This window comes from Phacochoerus africanus, chromosome 1, assembly GCF_016906955.1.
Source record: "Phacochoerus africanus isolate WHEZ1 chromosome 1, ROS_Pafr_v1, whole genome shotgun sequence".
NCBI lineage: Eukaryota > Metazoa > Chordata > Mammalia > Artiodactyla > Suidae > Phacochoerus > Phacochoerus africanus.
In genome coordinates this window covers 110196676-110210238 of record NC_062544.1, presented here as the reverse complement: position 1 = coordinate 110210238, position 13563 = coordinate 110196676, and the positions used below count along the sequence as shown (strand labels likewise).

Here is a 13563-nt window from a genome sequence, read left to right as displayed (position 1 = left end):
TGTTTGCAAAGGACTCATTCCTGAAGGCCATTCCCACAGCCCCCAACCTCTACCTCCAGCTGGCCCAGGTTAAGAGAGCCATCATGGAAAGAAGCCTTCCTATGGGGAAAGCTGAGCCTTGCTGCTCTTCCACCTCTGTCCTTGTCCACCACCTCCTCTCCTGCAGCAGGACCTTTGGCCATCAGGGAATCCCACTGGCTGGCAGTTAAGAAGGTGCTTTTTGTTTGAATGTCTTTGCCTCTGTCTTGCTTAATCTCTTGCATTTAGTCAGGGAGGGGTGCATGCAGCCTGGGAGCCATGTGGAGAACCCTAACTTGCTTCTTAGTCAAGAGTTTGTACTCTTCTTTCCTGTCCTTCTTGGCCATCACCAAATGAGTGCTTCCGCCCCAGGGCCTCCCTAACCAGCATGGTTGGCAGACTCTCAGGAAAGGCCCCCAGTCCTTCTTCCAGAAGCTCCCTCAGACTCTTCTGACTCCTGTTGCCTTAGAATACAGGCCAGAGCCCTCTGTGATTGGCCATACCTGCCTTGACAACCAACCATCTGTGCATTATGCAGACCACACCCCACCTTTGCTCAAGCTTGGTGCCATCTGGGAATGCCCTTCCTGCTCCCCATCCTGTAGCACCCGAATTCTGCCCATCCCTCAGTAGGAAGGTAGGAAGCCCCCACCAACTCCACAGACCCATGTTGACCTCTCTCACCTAGCTGCTGTCACCTCTTCCTGCTTCCTCATCCCAAGGAGACTGAATTGCCCTGGGTTGAGAGAGCAAAGGGAGCATCTGTCTCTGGGCCAGGCCTCCAGCCCAGTCTGCGTGGTCTCCTTGCCCACAGGTGTGTGGCCAACAGATGGCAGTCTGGTGGTTCCCGGGTTCTCCACTACGAACACTAGCAGGAAGTGACTCATAAAGCAGATTCCCCTCTTGGGGAGGCAGTTGTCAGTGGTGTAAACAAACTTCTAGGAGAGATGGTACAAGCAGCTATTATCTCCAGTGCAGCAGGTTCCCCATGGCAGGGGCTTCCAAATGACTCCTTGGAACTTGCTCCAATGAGAGAGTCAAAGCCAGTAATCAAGGGCATGGTGATACCCTCTGGAGGGCCAGCCCTGGCCTGCAGGGAGACCCTGGGCTGGGGGTTGTCTCAGAGCCTCTCAGGACAGGCACTGGGGGCATAGCCATACGCATTCGAGAACACAACACGCACACACACACGCGTACGCACGCACACACGCACACTCTCTGTGTCTGTTTATCCACAGGCAGGTCTGAACCAACACAGTAAGGAGAAAGCCCAAGACGGTATTTCCTGCTGATGAATATGGCTTTTCTAGACTTACAAAGTGCAGAGGAAGATAAAAGAACCAGATTTAGAAGAAATTTTCCCATGGAAACTTCAAGCTAGTTGCCTTTCCTTCCGTCCCCCTGAATACATTCATTGCAGGAGTGAACTTGTTACAAGCCTGATCCTAATTTGAGTTACACTACTCCTAAAGGGAACCAGATAGATGTTTCTGGAGAGGCCTCTGGCCTGGAAGGGAGTCCAAGCCTTTGTCTGGCCTGGCTGCTGGTGACTGCTCTTCCCCCAGTCTCTCCTGACTCATGAGGGTGGCTTGCCAGCACAGGCCCTCTGTGGCACTGACCAGCATTATTTCTCACCGTTAAGACCTTCCAGCTCCTCTTGCTCGTGTTCTCTGGGGGCTGGCCTGGGCCACCATCATGGGTTTTAAATTCTGAGGCGGGAATTGAGGGATAGGAAGTGAGGTTCCAGCCTTGTGCTCGTCAGCAGGCCTGTGCCCTGCTTGGGGGCTGGAAGGCCACACTGGCCCTTGCCAGGCTGCCTGGCTCCTGAGATGTCCTGTTCTCCGTGAGCTGCTTGGGCAGTGTGGACTGGAAGAAGGAGTTTTCATCTGAGCAGCTGGTTCTGTCCCTTCCTTTGCAGGACAAAGAAGACGGGGAGCCAAAGACTAAACAGCTCAGAGAAGGGGAGGAGGAAGGCGAGAAGCACAGGTAATGCCCCACATGCAGCTCTCTGCCTTGCGCTCTCCTCCAATACCTGTTAGTTTTCACATCCTCCCAACTAAGCCCTGTTCCTTCCTCTCCACTCTATGGCTGCCTTGTTCAGACATGACAGTGTTACATTTGGAACCTTCTTTGGACCCTTTCCCCCATTAGCTATCTGACTCTTAGCCACCAGCCTTTTCTTCCAGCCCCTTGTGTTATGTCGCATCATTCTCCTAAAATACCTCACGTGACGTGGTTCTACAGCATCTGCAAAATCAGGTCCAGACTCTCCCTAGTATGTAAAGCTCTCCCTGGGCCGTCAGCCTGTGCATCTGCTCACTTGGGGGAGTGGGTCTTGATGTCCTGAGAAAGCTTATCTCTGTGGGCTGTGCATCAGGGGCATGCAACAGGAAGGGAGGGGTGCTCCCCAGAGGAAGCTGGCCCGGCACTCAGGACCAGGCCTTCCTGATGCCACAGCCTGCTGTTGCCTTTACCAGTGCGAGTGGAACCCTCCCCCAGGTGCAGCCCTTCTTCTTTAGGAGGTGATCTCAGATGAGATGGGGCTTTGTCAAGTCCACAGGGGTGCGTGTGTGTCTGTGCATGTGTGACTTGACAGTTTACAAAGTGTGTTCACACTGCCCTCACAGCAGCCCTGCAAGGTCCTCGCCACCTCCCTTGTAATTGGAGATGCTCTGTGCCAAGAGGCTAATGATGCTCAGTGGTGTGCAGAGACCCTTTATTCACCCTCTCTCTGGGCTCTGTGGTTTCTTGTTGGGCTATAGCCACCCCCAGCACCTCACTTGGCCCTCACTGGTGACAGAGATGGAGGCCAGGTCATTGCTCTCTTTCCAATTGACCACAGACTTGGGGGTTTGGGGGTGGGCGCCTGCCCAGTTTCTCCCATTCTGTGGTAACGGCTAAGAGACCTTTTGGTTTTCTTCTGGCTGTTCTTAGGTATTCAGTTGCTGAATAGAGCCTTGGGTTTCAGTTTCTGGGCTGCCTTGGCTTTATGAGAGGTCCCTTTTCTGATCTGTCTTCTCCTTGAAACAAAGAAGGGTCCTTGGTTAGCAGGTGGGTGGGTCATACAGTAGAAGACTTGAATGTTGACCCATGTGATTGAACCTCAAACATGGTGCTGAGTGGAGATAAAAGCAGCCTGAGATATACAGGGCAGCGGCATTTATATCCAGTTTAGAAGCACACATAACAACAGGCCTGTTCTTCAGTCAACATCTGGTTGGTTGTCTCATTTGTGCAGGGCACCATCCTAGGCCCCTAGGAGATAACAGTGGACAAAACCCAGTTCCTGCCCTGCTGGAGCTGACATTCCCTAGAGGAAGACAGGCTGCTAAGATGTCAGGGATGCGAAGCAGAAGTTGCACAGATGTAAATGTGCACATGGAGTAGCACCAGCTCTCAGTCTCAGATGAGCTGTGGGGAAGCCTGGAGGAACAGGATTAGGAAAAGGCTTTAACCAGCTGCAAGATGTGATTTCTTTGGAGGGAAAAAAAGGCAAGGGGTAACAAACCTGTCTCAGTAATGGCAAAATGTTGCTTTTGTTTATTCGAGGGGTAGGGGTGGGGGTACATGTGTTGTGTTACTCTCTGTGTGCCTGAGGTATTTATTTCAAAACAACAAGAGTGTGAAAAAGAAAGGGATAAAAGAAAAGTGTGAAAAAGAAAGGGGTAAAAGAGCCCCTCTGCGGGGCTCAACAGAGGGGAACAACCGAATGGCTGTTCCTTCACTCATAGCAGCCAAAGGACCAAACATGCTGGACATTGAGTTGGGTTCTCCCTCTTTTGTCCTGTACCTCCACTTTCCTCTGATCCGCCTCTTCTGGGGCAATGGGATATGGCAGAACAGTCTGGCCTATAATCAGGAGCCAGGTAATCTAGAGACTGGGCAGATGAACTTCACTTCTCTAGGCATCCTTGACCCAGCAAAGCCTACTGCTCCTTCCTGCCCTGGGTTGTCAGGAAGCCCAGGCTTAGCTTGGAGAAGAGTTTTGCCTGCATTCATAGCCTTCAGGAAAAGTGGACTTCTTCACCTTTGATAGGCTCAGAGCAAAGGGTTTGCCTGGGTTTTTCAGGAAGGCTGGGCAGAGGCTTGGTCCGTATATGGAGGGGCCAGACTCAACCCCAGCCTATGGAATCCAGGGCTTGGGTGTGGGCTTTCCAGGTAGAGCAGGGGAGAGCAGAGTGTGTATCCTTCCCAGGAAAGGGGACCTTTCTCCTTATCTGTACTCCAGATCTGCAAAGGGACTCCTAGCAGGATGCTTATGGCTTGGGAGCAGGCTCCATAGGGCCCTGAGGCCACAGCTCCTGCCATGGCCCCCCTTTGCCAACAAGGAGAAGGAGCGACCTTCCATCTGCACTAGGATGGGGAGGAATGACCTCTGAGGCCAGTAGCCAATGAGCATCTTGGCTTCCTCAGCTCTGTGGAGATAAAAACAGCCTGCTTTAGTCCAGGTTAGCCTGGTTGAGCCCAGGTGCCAGGTGGGAATCCCCGTGGGTCCCAGCTCTTCTCAAGTGTCCTGAGAGGAATGCAGTGCCCAGTCAGGACTGCCTTCAGCTGAGGGCAGCAGGACAAGGCCTCATGGAGAACATTCCTCTTGAATTGGGTCCAGGATCCTAGAGGGTAGGGTTTGGGCAGTGAAGGCCCAGGGGTGTGAACCAGCAGTGTGACAGGGTAAGTGGTGTTGGGGAGTCATGGACAAACATCTCCCCTGACCCCCTGCTCATAAACCCAAACCTGGGCTTTATACAGGTCATTGGAACAGGGAGAAAGATTTAAGGGTGGCCTTGTAGGTACATGACAGGTAGCCAGTTCCATTGATGTGTGTTAGCTAGTTTGTCGCGCATTTTTTTAAACACTTGTCTGGACTTAGGGAAATAACAGGTGATGAGGTGATTGTTGTTGGGGGGTGGGGGGGGGCCACTGCTGCTAAACATTGTAGGTACTAGGCACATGGAGAGAGCTCAGGATTTGGAAGCAGTGTCCAGGTTTGAGGCCAGGCCCTGCCTTCTGAGCTGATCTGGGACAAGTCACATTGCCTCAGTCAGCCTGACCTGAGTATCTTCAATAGAGAGATGGGGAGAAAAATGAAACTTGCTTCCTTAATGAGTGAAGCAAATGTGATTGCTGTTTACCGGGGTAGTGCTGGGGCTTTGGGCAAAAAAAAACAAAAACAAAAACAACCCTTGTGAGGCTCTCCTGAGATAAGGATAGCTCCCAACACACCTGGAAAAGGCAGGATTTACTTTTACTTAAGGCTTGTGCTAACTTTGCAAATAGGGCAAGAGTTGGGAAAAAAACAGGGTGGGTGGATAAGAGTAGAAATAAGCATGTGACCAAGAAATTAGTGATGAGGAACCTGTTTGTAGAACCTCCCTTATTTGTAGATGGTCCTGGGGAAATGAACTGAGTGGCATCATTTCACAGATTCAGTTGACCAACCGGACACAGGTTGGGGCCAGGAGTTGTGGCTGAAGAAATGGAAAAATCCAGCAGGATTGGAGGCAGAAACCCCAGGTCTTCACCCCTCACCAGCCATGCTGGAGAATCACCCACCTTCCTCTCTGCCTGTGCTTCTGCCCATCTGCTCAAGGAAACCTTTTGAGAATAATGTCTGTTTTCTTAGTTCTTTTGGCTTGCCTTATAAACTTTAGAATCAGCTTGTTAATATCTATTTTAAAAGCTTGCTAGAATTTTAATTGGTGTTGCATGATATCTATAGATCAGAATACCTTTAAAAAAAATTTTATGACTCTTTTCAGGATAAATCCTACCCCATCTCCCTACAACCAAATCCCCATCAAGTGGAAGTCATTCCCCCAAAGGTTAACCAGACCAGACCAGGTTTTGCGGGAAGGAAAGATGTGTTTCATTCCCAGAAGGACCCTTGCTTCTCCTTTGGGCTGGATCTGCCTCTCCCAGCCAACTTCCCTTGTGGCTAACTCTGCAGGGGCGTCTATGACTCATCTCTAACACCGCCCCCCCCACTTGCTGCCTAGATAAGATGTGATCTGGCAGCTCTGGAAGTCTGGCCACAGAAAGGAGCATTCATGTCAGTTGCTTTTGTTTTTTGTAAGCCCTAAGTCACTTCCTCCTTATGGCAATTTGGCTGGTATATGCCAATGAGGTGTGTCTTGGGTAGAATTTGTGGCTGACAGTCGTGGCCACCCTGGCAGGTGGGGGTGGGGTGTTGCACACTCTGTTGGTCATGAGGCAGGGAGCATGTCTTGTTAAGTGCCTGAACAAGCAAGCCCCAACCCTCAGCCCCCACAGCCGCCACCTCCCCGTGGCTTAGGTTTGAGGTCTTCATCCAGCTGGGGCAGTCACCGTTGAGAGACAGTGGTTCACCCTAAGTGAGTGTCATGTATCACAGAAGAAACTAGGCCACTAACCTGCCTTCTTCAGGGTGGAAAACTGGTTCTCCAACCCCATGTGGAGAAAGGTCCCATCCCAGCTGAGACCTGGCCCAGTTCTGGCCCAGTGCCCGATCCTTTTATGCTGGTAAATGCCAGGCCTGCTCTCATCGGTGGGTTGGGTCCCTAGGATGGTGACTGTGCAGCAGGGCTCACACACCCATGATGTCAGCTTGATTCAGCAGACATTGCTCCACTCTCTTGGTGACCAGAGCCGCCCCCTGGTTATCTCGCTCCCACTCCAGGTTGGAGTGCCCCAGCCATGGACAGGGACTGGATGTGGCTCCATGACTTGTGCTGAGGCAATAGCACAGAGACCTGCGGCCACCCTGTTTTTTCTGACCCTGTTGCTCAGGGCTGGGTGCAGGAATGTAGAAAAATGAAGGAGGTGTCATGGAAAGCCGACTTGATGTGTGGCCAGGCCAGGTGCTTCCCTTTGTAGAGGGAGCACAGCTGGGAAAGTCTTCCTCTTGCATGTCTTGATCTCCAGTGCTTTGAAAGCCATTCTCATTAAACCTGTTCTGGGGGGAGGTGTGGTCCACTGTGAGGTAAGAAAATCACAGTTCACCCAGGTCAAGTTACTTGTTTAAGATCTCCCAGCTGAGAGGGAGGGGAAGAGCATGGGAACACCTCCCTAGTCCCTGTCCAATGTGCAGGCAGGGTGGAGAACAGCTGAGTTCACCCAACCATCCTGTCATAAATGGGAAAACAGCGCCATTCCTGTCCTCTGCCCACAAGCTCCCAGTCAAGCCTGGTCCTGTTGTACCACCTTCACTCTTAGGGTCATGGCCTTTGTCCCACATGCCCGCTTGGCCAGGGCCAGAGGGATGGACATCAGGGCTGCTGGTGGTTCTGTGGTGGAGAGAGGAGCATACCTCTTGAGCAGCCTGCCAGCACTTCCCAGCCCAGGGTAGCCCACTGGGATGGAGCACCATGTGCCTCCCCAGAGTGGTCTTTGGTCCACTGCCAGCTCTAGTCCCCACCACCACCTGGGCCCCAACAGCCAGTGTGGCCACTTCAGTTCTCACCTTGTGGTCCCTTTGGGATTCAACTCAGCTGTCATAAACCTTTACCCCGTGCCTCTTTTTAAATTTAAATTGATATTTAAAGTACTTATAGATTTGTTGTCAATTGTTGAAAATTTTAGTGAATCATATTAATATGTATCCGTGCATATCCTTCTTTGTTGTAACCTTTTTCATGTACTGTGTCATGACCATCTTTTGATAAATCAGCTTCTATAAAATTCTCACTGGCTACTTAGTATTTCTTTGAGAATACCGTAATATTTTTCAGTCCTTGAATTTTGGCATATCAGCTGTTCCTACTTTAAGTGCCTGTCAGCTGTGCATTTTGGGGAGACGGGTGGGGGCAAAGCTCAGCCTACAAATTTAGAGAAACTGGGATGGTTTCTGTAGAGCCTGGGGTGGGAGTGGGTGCACACCACATGGCCCAGATGCCATGGCAGCTGCAGCTGGGCAGGGGCCTGATTTAACTAATGCTTGGCCCTGGTCTTTGCCTTGAACAGCTGTTGGCTGTTTCTAAACCACCCCTTGGGGGTCTGGGCATCCCGTGTTCTTGGCAGGCCTGGGATCTGACACAACTTGGTAAATGGGGTTGATCATAGCTGTTGGTGGGGCTCCCACGTGGGTCACCCCAGCCAGCTCTGTCTCTTCTGGATTCCTTGGGGGGTTTTGTTCATTTGTTTTGTTGTTGTTTTTTTGCTCCACTCCAGGCCTACAGAAGTTTCCAGGCCGGGGATTGAACCCATGCCACAGCAGTAGCCAGAGCCATAGCAGTGACAATGCTGGATCCTTAACCTGCTGTACCACTAGGAAACTCCGGGCTTCCCTGTTTTTTAAAATAATGACATGACTGAATAATTTCTATTTTTTTTATTTTTTTTGTCTTTTTGCTATTTCTTTGGGCCGCTCCTGCGGCATATGGAGGTTCCCAGGCTAGGGGTCTAATCGGAGCTGTAGCCACTGGCCTACGCCAGAGCCACAGCAACGCGGGATCCGAGCCGCGTCCGCAACCTACACCACAGCTCACGGCAACGCCAGATCCTTAACCCACTGAGCAAGGGCAGGGATCAAACCCGCAACCTCATGGTTCCTAGTCGGATTCGTTAACCACTGCGCCACGACGGGAACTCCTGAATAATTTCTAAAACTCCCTTCTGCCTCTAGCATCTGTGACCCACTGTGACTTTAGAGGCTGAAGGAAGGTCCTGGCAGCTAGAAGAACTAAGAGAATGAGATTCAGGGAGGGAGGAGTTGGAGGATGGTGCTGTAGGCCAAACTCCTGGAGTAGGAGGGTGATTTTTTTCTCTCAAGGTACCCTGAGGGCCCAGAGCCCTGGCTGAGCCGCCTGCAATCCTGGACAGGACCTATAGTCACTCTGTCTGACAGCCTTTGGTCTTCCTCAGCAACTGCTGGTCCCTGTGGAGCCGGGGCAGGGGTGCACCTCAAGGCCACAGAGACTTGGGTTTACTTTCTGGCTCTGGCTCTTCCCTTACTCAGAAACCTTGTGCACATCCATGACTCTCTGTGGACAGTTTTCCACATCCGAAAACAGCCAGTAGCCACCTCCACCTTCTGTTGAAGGGTGGACCTGAGGACCAGTGAGTGGAGAGTGTTCCTGTTGAGAAGGAGGCATTATCCCATTCCATACTGCCTGTGCTTTGGGGTGGGGGCAGGGCAGCAAGGCCCGGAGGATGCAGGAGCTCCAATCCCTTTTCCTGAAACTCTGAGAGTGTGTTTGCCAGGGGGTGCTTGGGAGGCTTTGTCTATGTGATGTGGCCCAGGCCATTCATGTAGTGAGTTCTTGTGTCCTTCCTTCTGGGGTGGGATGGCAGGGTGGAGATGGAGCTGGCCAGATCGAAGGGGAGGGAGCTTTTATTGTCCTACCTCTGTACCCTGCCCCAGAGTGAGGCCAGAGTTGCCCTTCTGAGGAAGAGCTGGAAGGCAGTGTCCTTTGCCTACGAGTAGGGAAGCCACTAGACTCTTCAAAAGTTTCATTTGCTGTGAAGCCAACCATCAAGTATCCTAAAATTGTTGACCACCCACCAAACAAAAGGATCCCTCTGTAGCCCATCTATTTCCAGTGTCTGTGTTCCATCCTGACCTTGTGCTTTGCCTACAGTGAAATTTCCATGTGTTCTGATTACACTGTCCTGAGCTGTCCCCCTCTTGTCTTGGCAGTCCCCTGAAAGGGTGCTTGCAGCCTGCTCAGAGGGACTCTGGCAGAATAGAATCTAGGGGCTATTAAAAATTATGATGCCTGGGAGTTACTGTCATGGCTCGGCAGAAACAAATCTAACTAGCATCCATGAGGACACAGGTTCAATCCCTGGTCTTGCTCAGGGGTTAAGGATCCAGCCTTGCTCTGAGCTGGGGTGCAGGTTGCAGATGCGGCTCAGATCCCATGTTGCTATGGCCGTGGTGTAGGCCGGCAGGTACAGCTCCATTTGACCCCTATCCTGGTAACCTCCACATCCCGAAGGTTTGGTCTAAAAAGACCAAAAAAAAAAAAAATTATTATGCTGCCTGAAACATTTGTATGTAGAACATTGTGTTTTGCCTGTCCCTGTTTTGTTATTGTTTCTATGGAATAATTCCCTTGAGCAGGATTATGGGGTCAGAAGTTTTTGACATTTTAATGGACCTTGAAGAAAGTGGCCAGATGAACCTCTGGAGTTGCTGTCTGCACTATTTGAGATGGTTGCCTCTCACCTCATTTTCACAGGCCTCTGGAGTCTGGCCAGTGGTGGCAACCAACAAGGCCTTGTTACTTATGTTGGGGACATGGGGTGAATGTCCAGGCACAGAGCCTAAAGTACACAGAAGGTTACTAGGTGTATGTGTATGTTTCCTGGAAGAGCTCTGTGTTTCTGTACTTTGAGTGTTCAAACAGAAGGGCCTCTGTGATCAGAAGTGCTGGTCAGAAGTGCTGCCCTCCAAGACCCTGGCAGGGCTGTCCTGGGCTTGACTTTCCCTGTGGTTTGTTACTCTGAGGAGCGCTTCATGATCATGCTCTCTGGTTCCTGATGGGCTGTATGGGAAGGAGGGACCAGGTAGCCACATAGGGCGGACCTCTTCTCTGGAAGCAGGCCACTTGGAATGCCCATCCTGTCTCTCTCCAGGGGTTCAGGCAGGGGGATGTGTGTGGAGGGGCCCCATAAGCTATGGGTGAAAAACAAAGCTCCTGTCCCAGTATGTCCCATCAGGTCATACTGATGCATGAGTGAGCAGGTGAGGTGGGCTAGGGCTAGGAAACCTCATGGGCAGAGTAGACTTTCAGGCTTGCTTGCCTTGAAAGGGTTGGACCAGATAGTCTGGAAACTTCCTTCCTCTTCTACATTCTAGAACTCTACTCCGAGTTTCCTATTTTACAGAGAAAATCAACGTTCTCTTCTGAGTGGCACGTACTCAAGGTATGAAAAAAACACCACCAGGATTGATTTCCTGGAATTTCCAATCTCCCTGGCCTGCTCCCACCTCACAGTGGTCCTATTACCTGCTCTGATTGGGCACTTGGTCTCCTCAGACCCCTGGGAGACCTTTTTTCTTTTTTTTTTAAGGGCTCGACCCGTGGCATATGGAGGTTCCCAGGCTAGGGGTCCAACTGGAACTGTAGCTGCCGGAGCCACAGCAACATGGGATCCAAGCCGCGTCTGCAACCTACACCACTCCTCATGGCAACATCGGATCCTTAACCCACTGAACAAGGCCAGGGGTCAAACCCGAGTCCTCATGGATGCCAGTTGGGTTTGTTAACCGCTGAGCCACGACGGGAACTCCAAGGACGTTTTCGATATAAGGAGATTCAATACAATATGACTGGGCATCACACAGTTGCTTTGCCACAATGACAACAGAAGGTGCTTAGGAGTTGACTGCCCTGACCCAGCCACATTCCTACCCTCTTTGCACCTCCTGGGCACAGCTTCTTTGCTTCCTGTGTTGACTTCCCAAGCACTAAAAGGCCCAGAGAAGCCCAGGCTACCCATAAAGCTCTCTCCCAAGTGCCTCTCTGAATTCCTTTATCCAGCTCCGAGCAAGTATGTGCCCAACCCCTCCTAGAGTGCTGAGTAGTATGTGCCAACACTGGGTCTCTAGGAGCTTGTGGGGGGCAGGGCATGCAGGACAGACATATGGCCACGTGCCCAGGGTGTGATAACTGCTGGTTAGAGGGTAGAGAAGCATGTAGGGCAAAGAGGGGCACAGGAGAGGAATAGTCAGCTGTCTTGGGGTGTGTGGGGGACACTGGGTGAAGGGGAGGGCCTATCCATGGTGCCACCTTGTTGAGCTAGCTCTTGGAACCGATGGGCTGGCAGTGACTCAGGGGACCTTTGATTGAAAAATAGCCTGTAGAGACTGATGAGGGATGAGGCTAGGACTGTGTTAAGTTTAGACTTGTGTGAGGGACACAGAGGTGGGGGGCGGTCGATCAGAGAGGGTGAGTGTGGAGGTCCCCAGGAGGTCACTGTGTCTTCCCGTCATGCGAGAGACAGCAAGGCTCATCTCAGTTAATGGCTGCCTACACAGAGGGAACTGAGGGTGTCCCAGGGCCTTTGATAGCAAAGGACAGGGTCCTAGAAGGTGCTGGGCTCACTGTGCTACCCTTCTGCCCACAGGCACCAAGGTAAAAAGACCCCAAAGCATAGCTTGGTCTCTGATTTCCTTTGGCCACAGTATAGCCTGGCCCCAGGCCACAGAGACTGGGGGCCTCTGAAGCCTGGGCACAGTGGGCTACATGGTACAGAGCCCCCCACAGTGTCCTGCTCCTGGAAGTCAGTCTCACTTATGTCCCCTCTAGCTGTTTACTCTTTTTTTTATGTTTCCTGTTTGTAATTGGTTGTTTTTATGCAGAAAAATAATTGATTACATTAGATAGTCTGGAAACCACTAAAAATAAAAATAAAGCAGGTAAAATCACTCTTAATCACTAAACTTTTGGCTATTTTTTTCTATCTGTTAAATTTCTATTGAATGTTCAGAACAGTCCTTTGCAGACATTATTTTCAGTGGCTATGTAATGATCCATGTAATGTCTCTAGCTATTTTGGTGTATCTTTATGTATTTCATTTTATTTTTTGAGTATGTAAAGGATTCATGATTCAGAATGAATGCCATGGTACTTCATAAGGCCAACACATAGATTTTTTTCTTTTATAAGTTATTTGCAGAAGGAGGGAGTTACACCTTGGCCCTTTGTTAGAAAGGCCAGGCCCTGGAGCAGAAAGAACCCAGTGCTTTATGACCTCCACAGAGATTTTTGCCATTTGCTGGTGTTAGGGGAGGGGTCAGAGGAGCAGTTAATTGGGCATTAGTGAGGGTCGGTCTCTTCATTAGCTCTCACAGAATGAATCAGGGGACAGTCTGACAGAGTTGGACACACCCAGCATAGCCTCCTTGCTAACAGATGTGCAAACCCGGGCGCAGAATGGGGCCGTCCCGCAGTGGCTGCAGGTGATCTTGACTGCTTGACCAGTGCTCACCTCTAGGGGGAGTGGGACAGAGGGCAGCAGGGCTGCTGGGATGTGGGGGTGCTGTATGGCCAACCCACCAGCCAGAGCTGCTCTTTCCTGCTGCTTCTGGCTCCTACCTGTCTGCTGCTGGGCTGTCCCTCATTCTGGTTGGTCTTCTGAAGCCCAGGCGGCAGGAGATACTGGGGGTGTGGCTGCCTGCTTCTGTTGCTGAGAGCTCTGGGTGCAGTTTCCACTGAACTCTCCTCTCTCCATCTGATTTCTCTTAAATCCTGGAGCCGTTTTCTGAGAGTGATACTTTTTTTATTCTCTTTCATCCTTGCAGTTTTCTTCTCACACCCAGTTTCTCTTCCGCTTTTCCCCCACCCTATTATAACTGAAAGTCAGTATACCAAACATGCCCCACTTTCTCTCCCAGTGCCTCTGTGACCTGACATTTACCTCCAGACCTGAGGAAGGCATGGCGGACAGGGTGGTGTCCATGCTCTTCAGAGGAGGCACACCCTGGGAGAGGGCACAGGCCAGGCTGGTACTTGGCACACAAGTTTAGCCAAGCCGCAGAGGTGTAGGTCTCAGGAGCCCTGGCACGGGGCAGGCGGGCAGGTGGGGCTGGTAAATAGGGGACTGATTTGGCATCAGAAAGCCCC

The 13563-nt window shown here is 51.2% G+C and overlaps 1 protein-coding gene across 1 annotated transcript in view; it reads left to right on the top strand.

Annotated features, from left to right (window-relative positions):
- CCDC12 (coiled-coil domain containing 12) overlaps positions 1-13563 on the top strand; it is a 53772-nt gene that overhangs the window by 34802 nt on the left and 5407 nt on the right. Inside the window, exon 3 of the mRNA XM_047772594.1 lies at positions 1937-2004. Within this exon, the coding sequence (XP_047628550.1) occupies positions 1937-2004 (68 nt within the window). The remainder of the gene's footprint in view (positions 1-1936; positions 2005-13563) is intronic.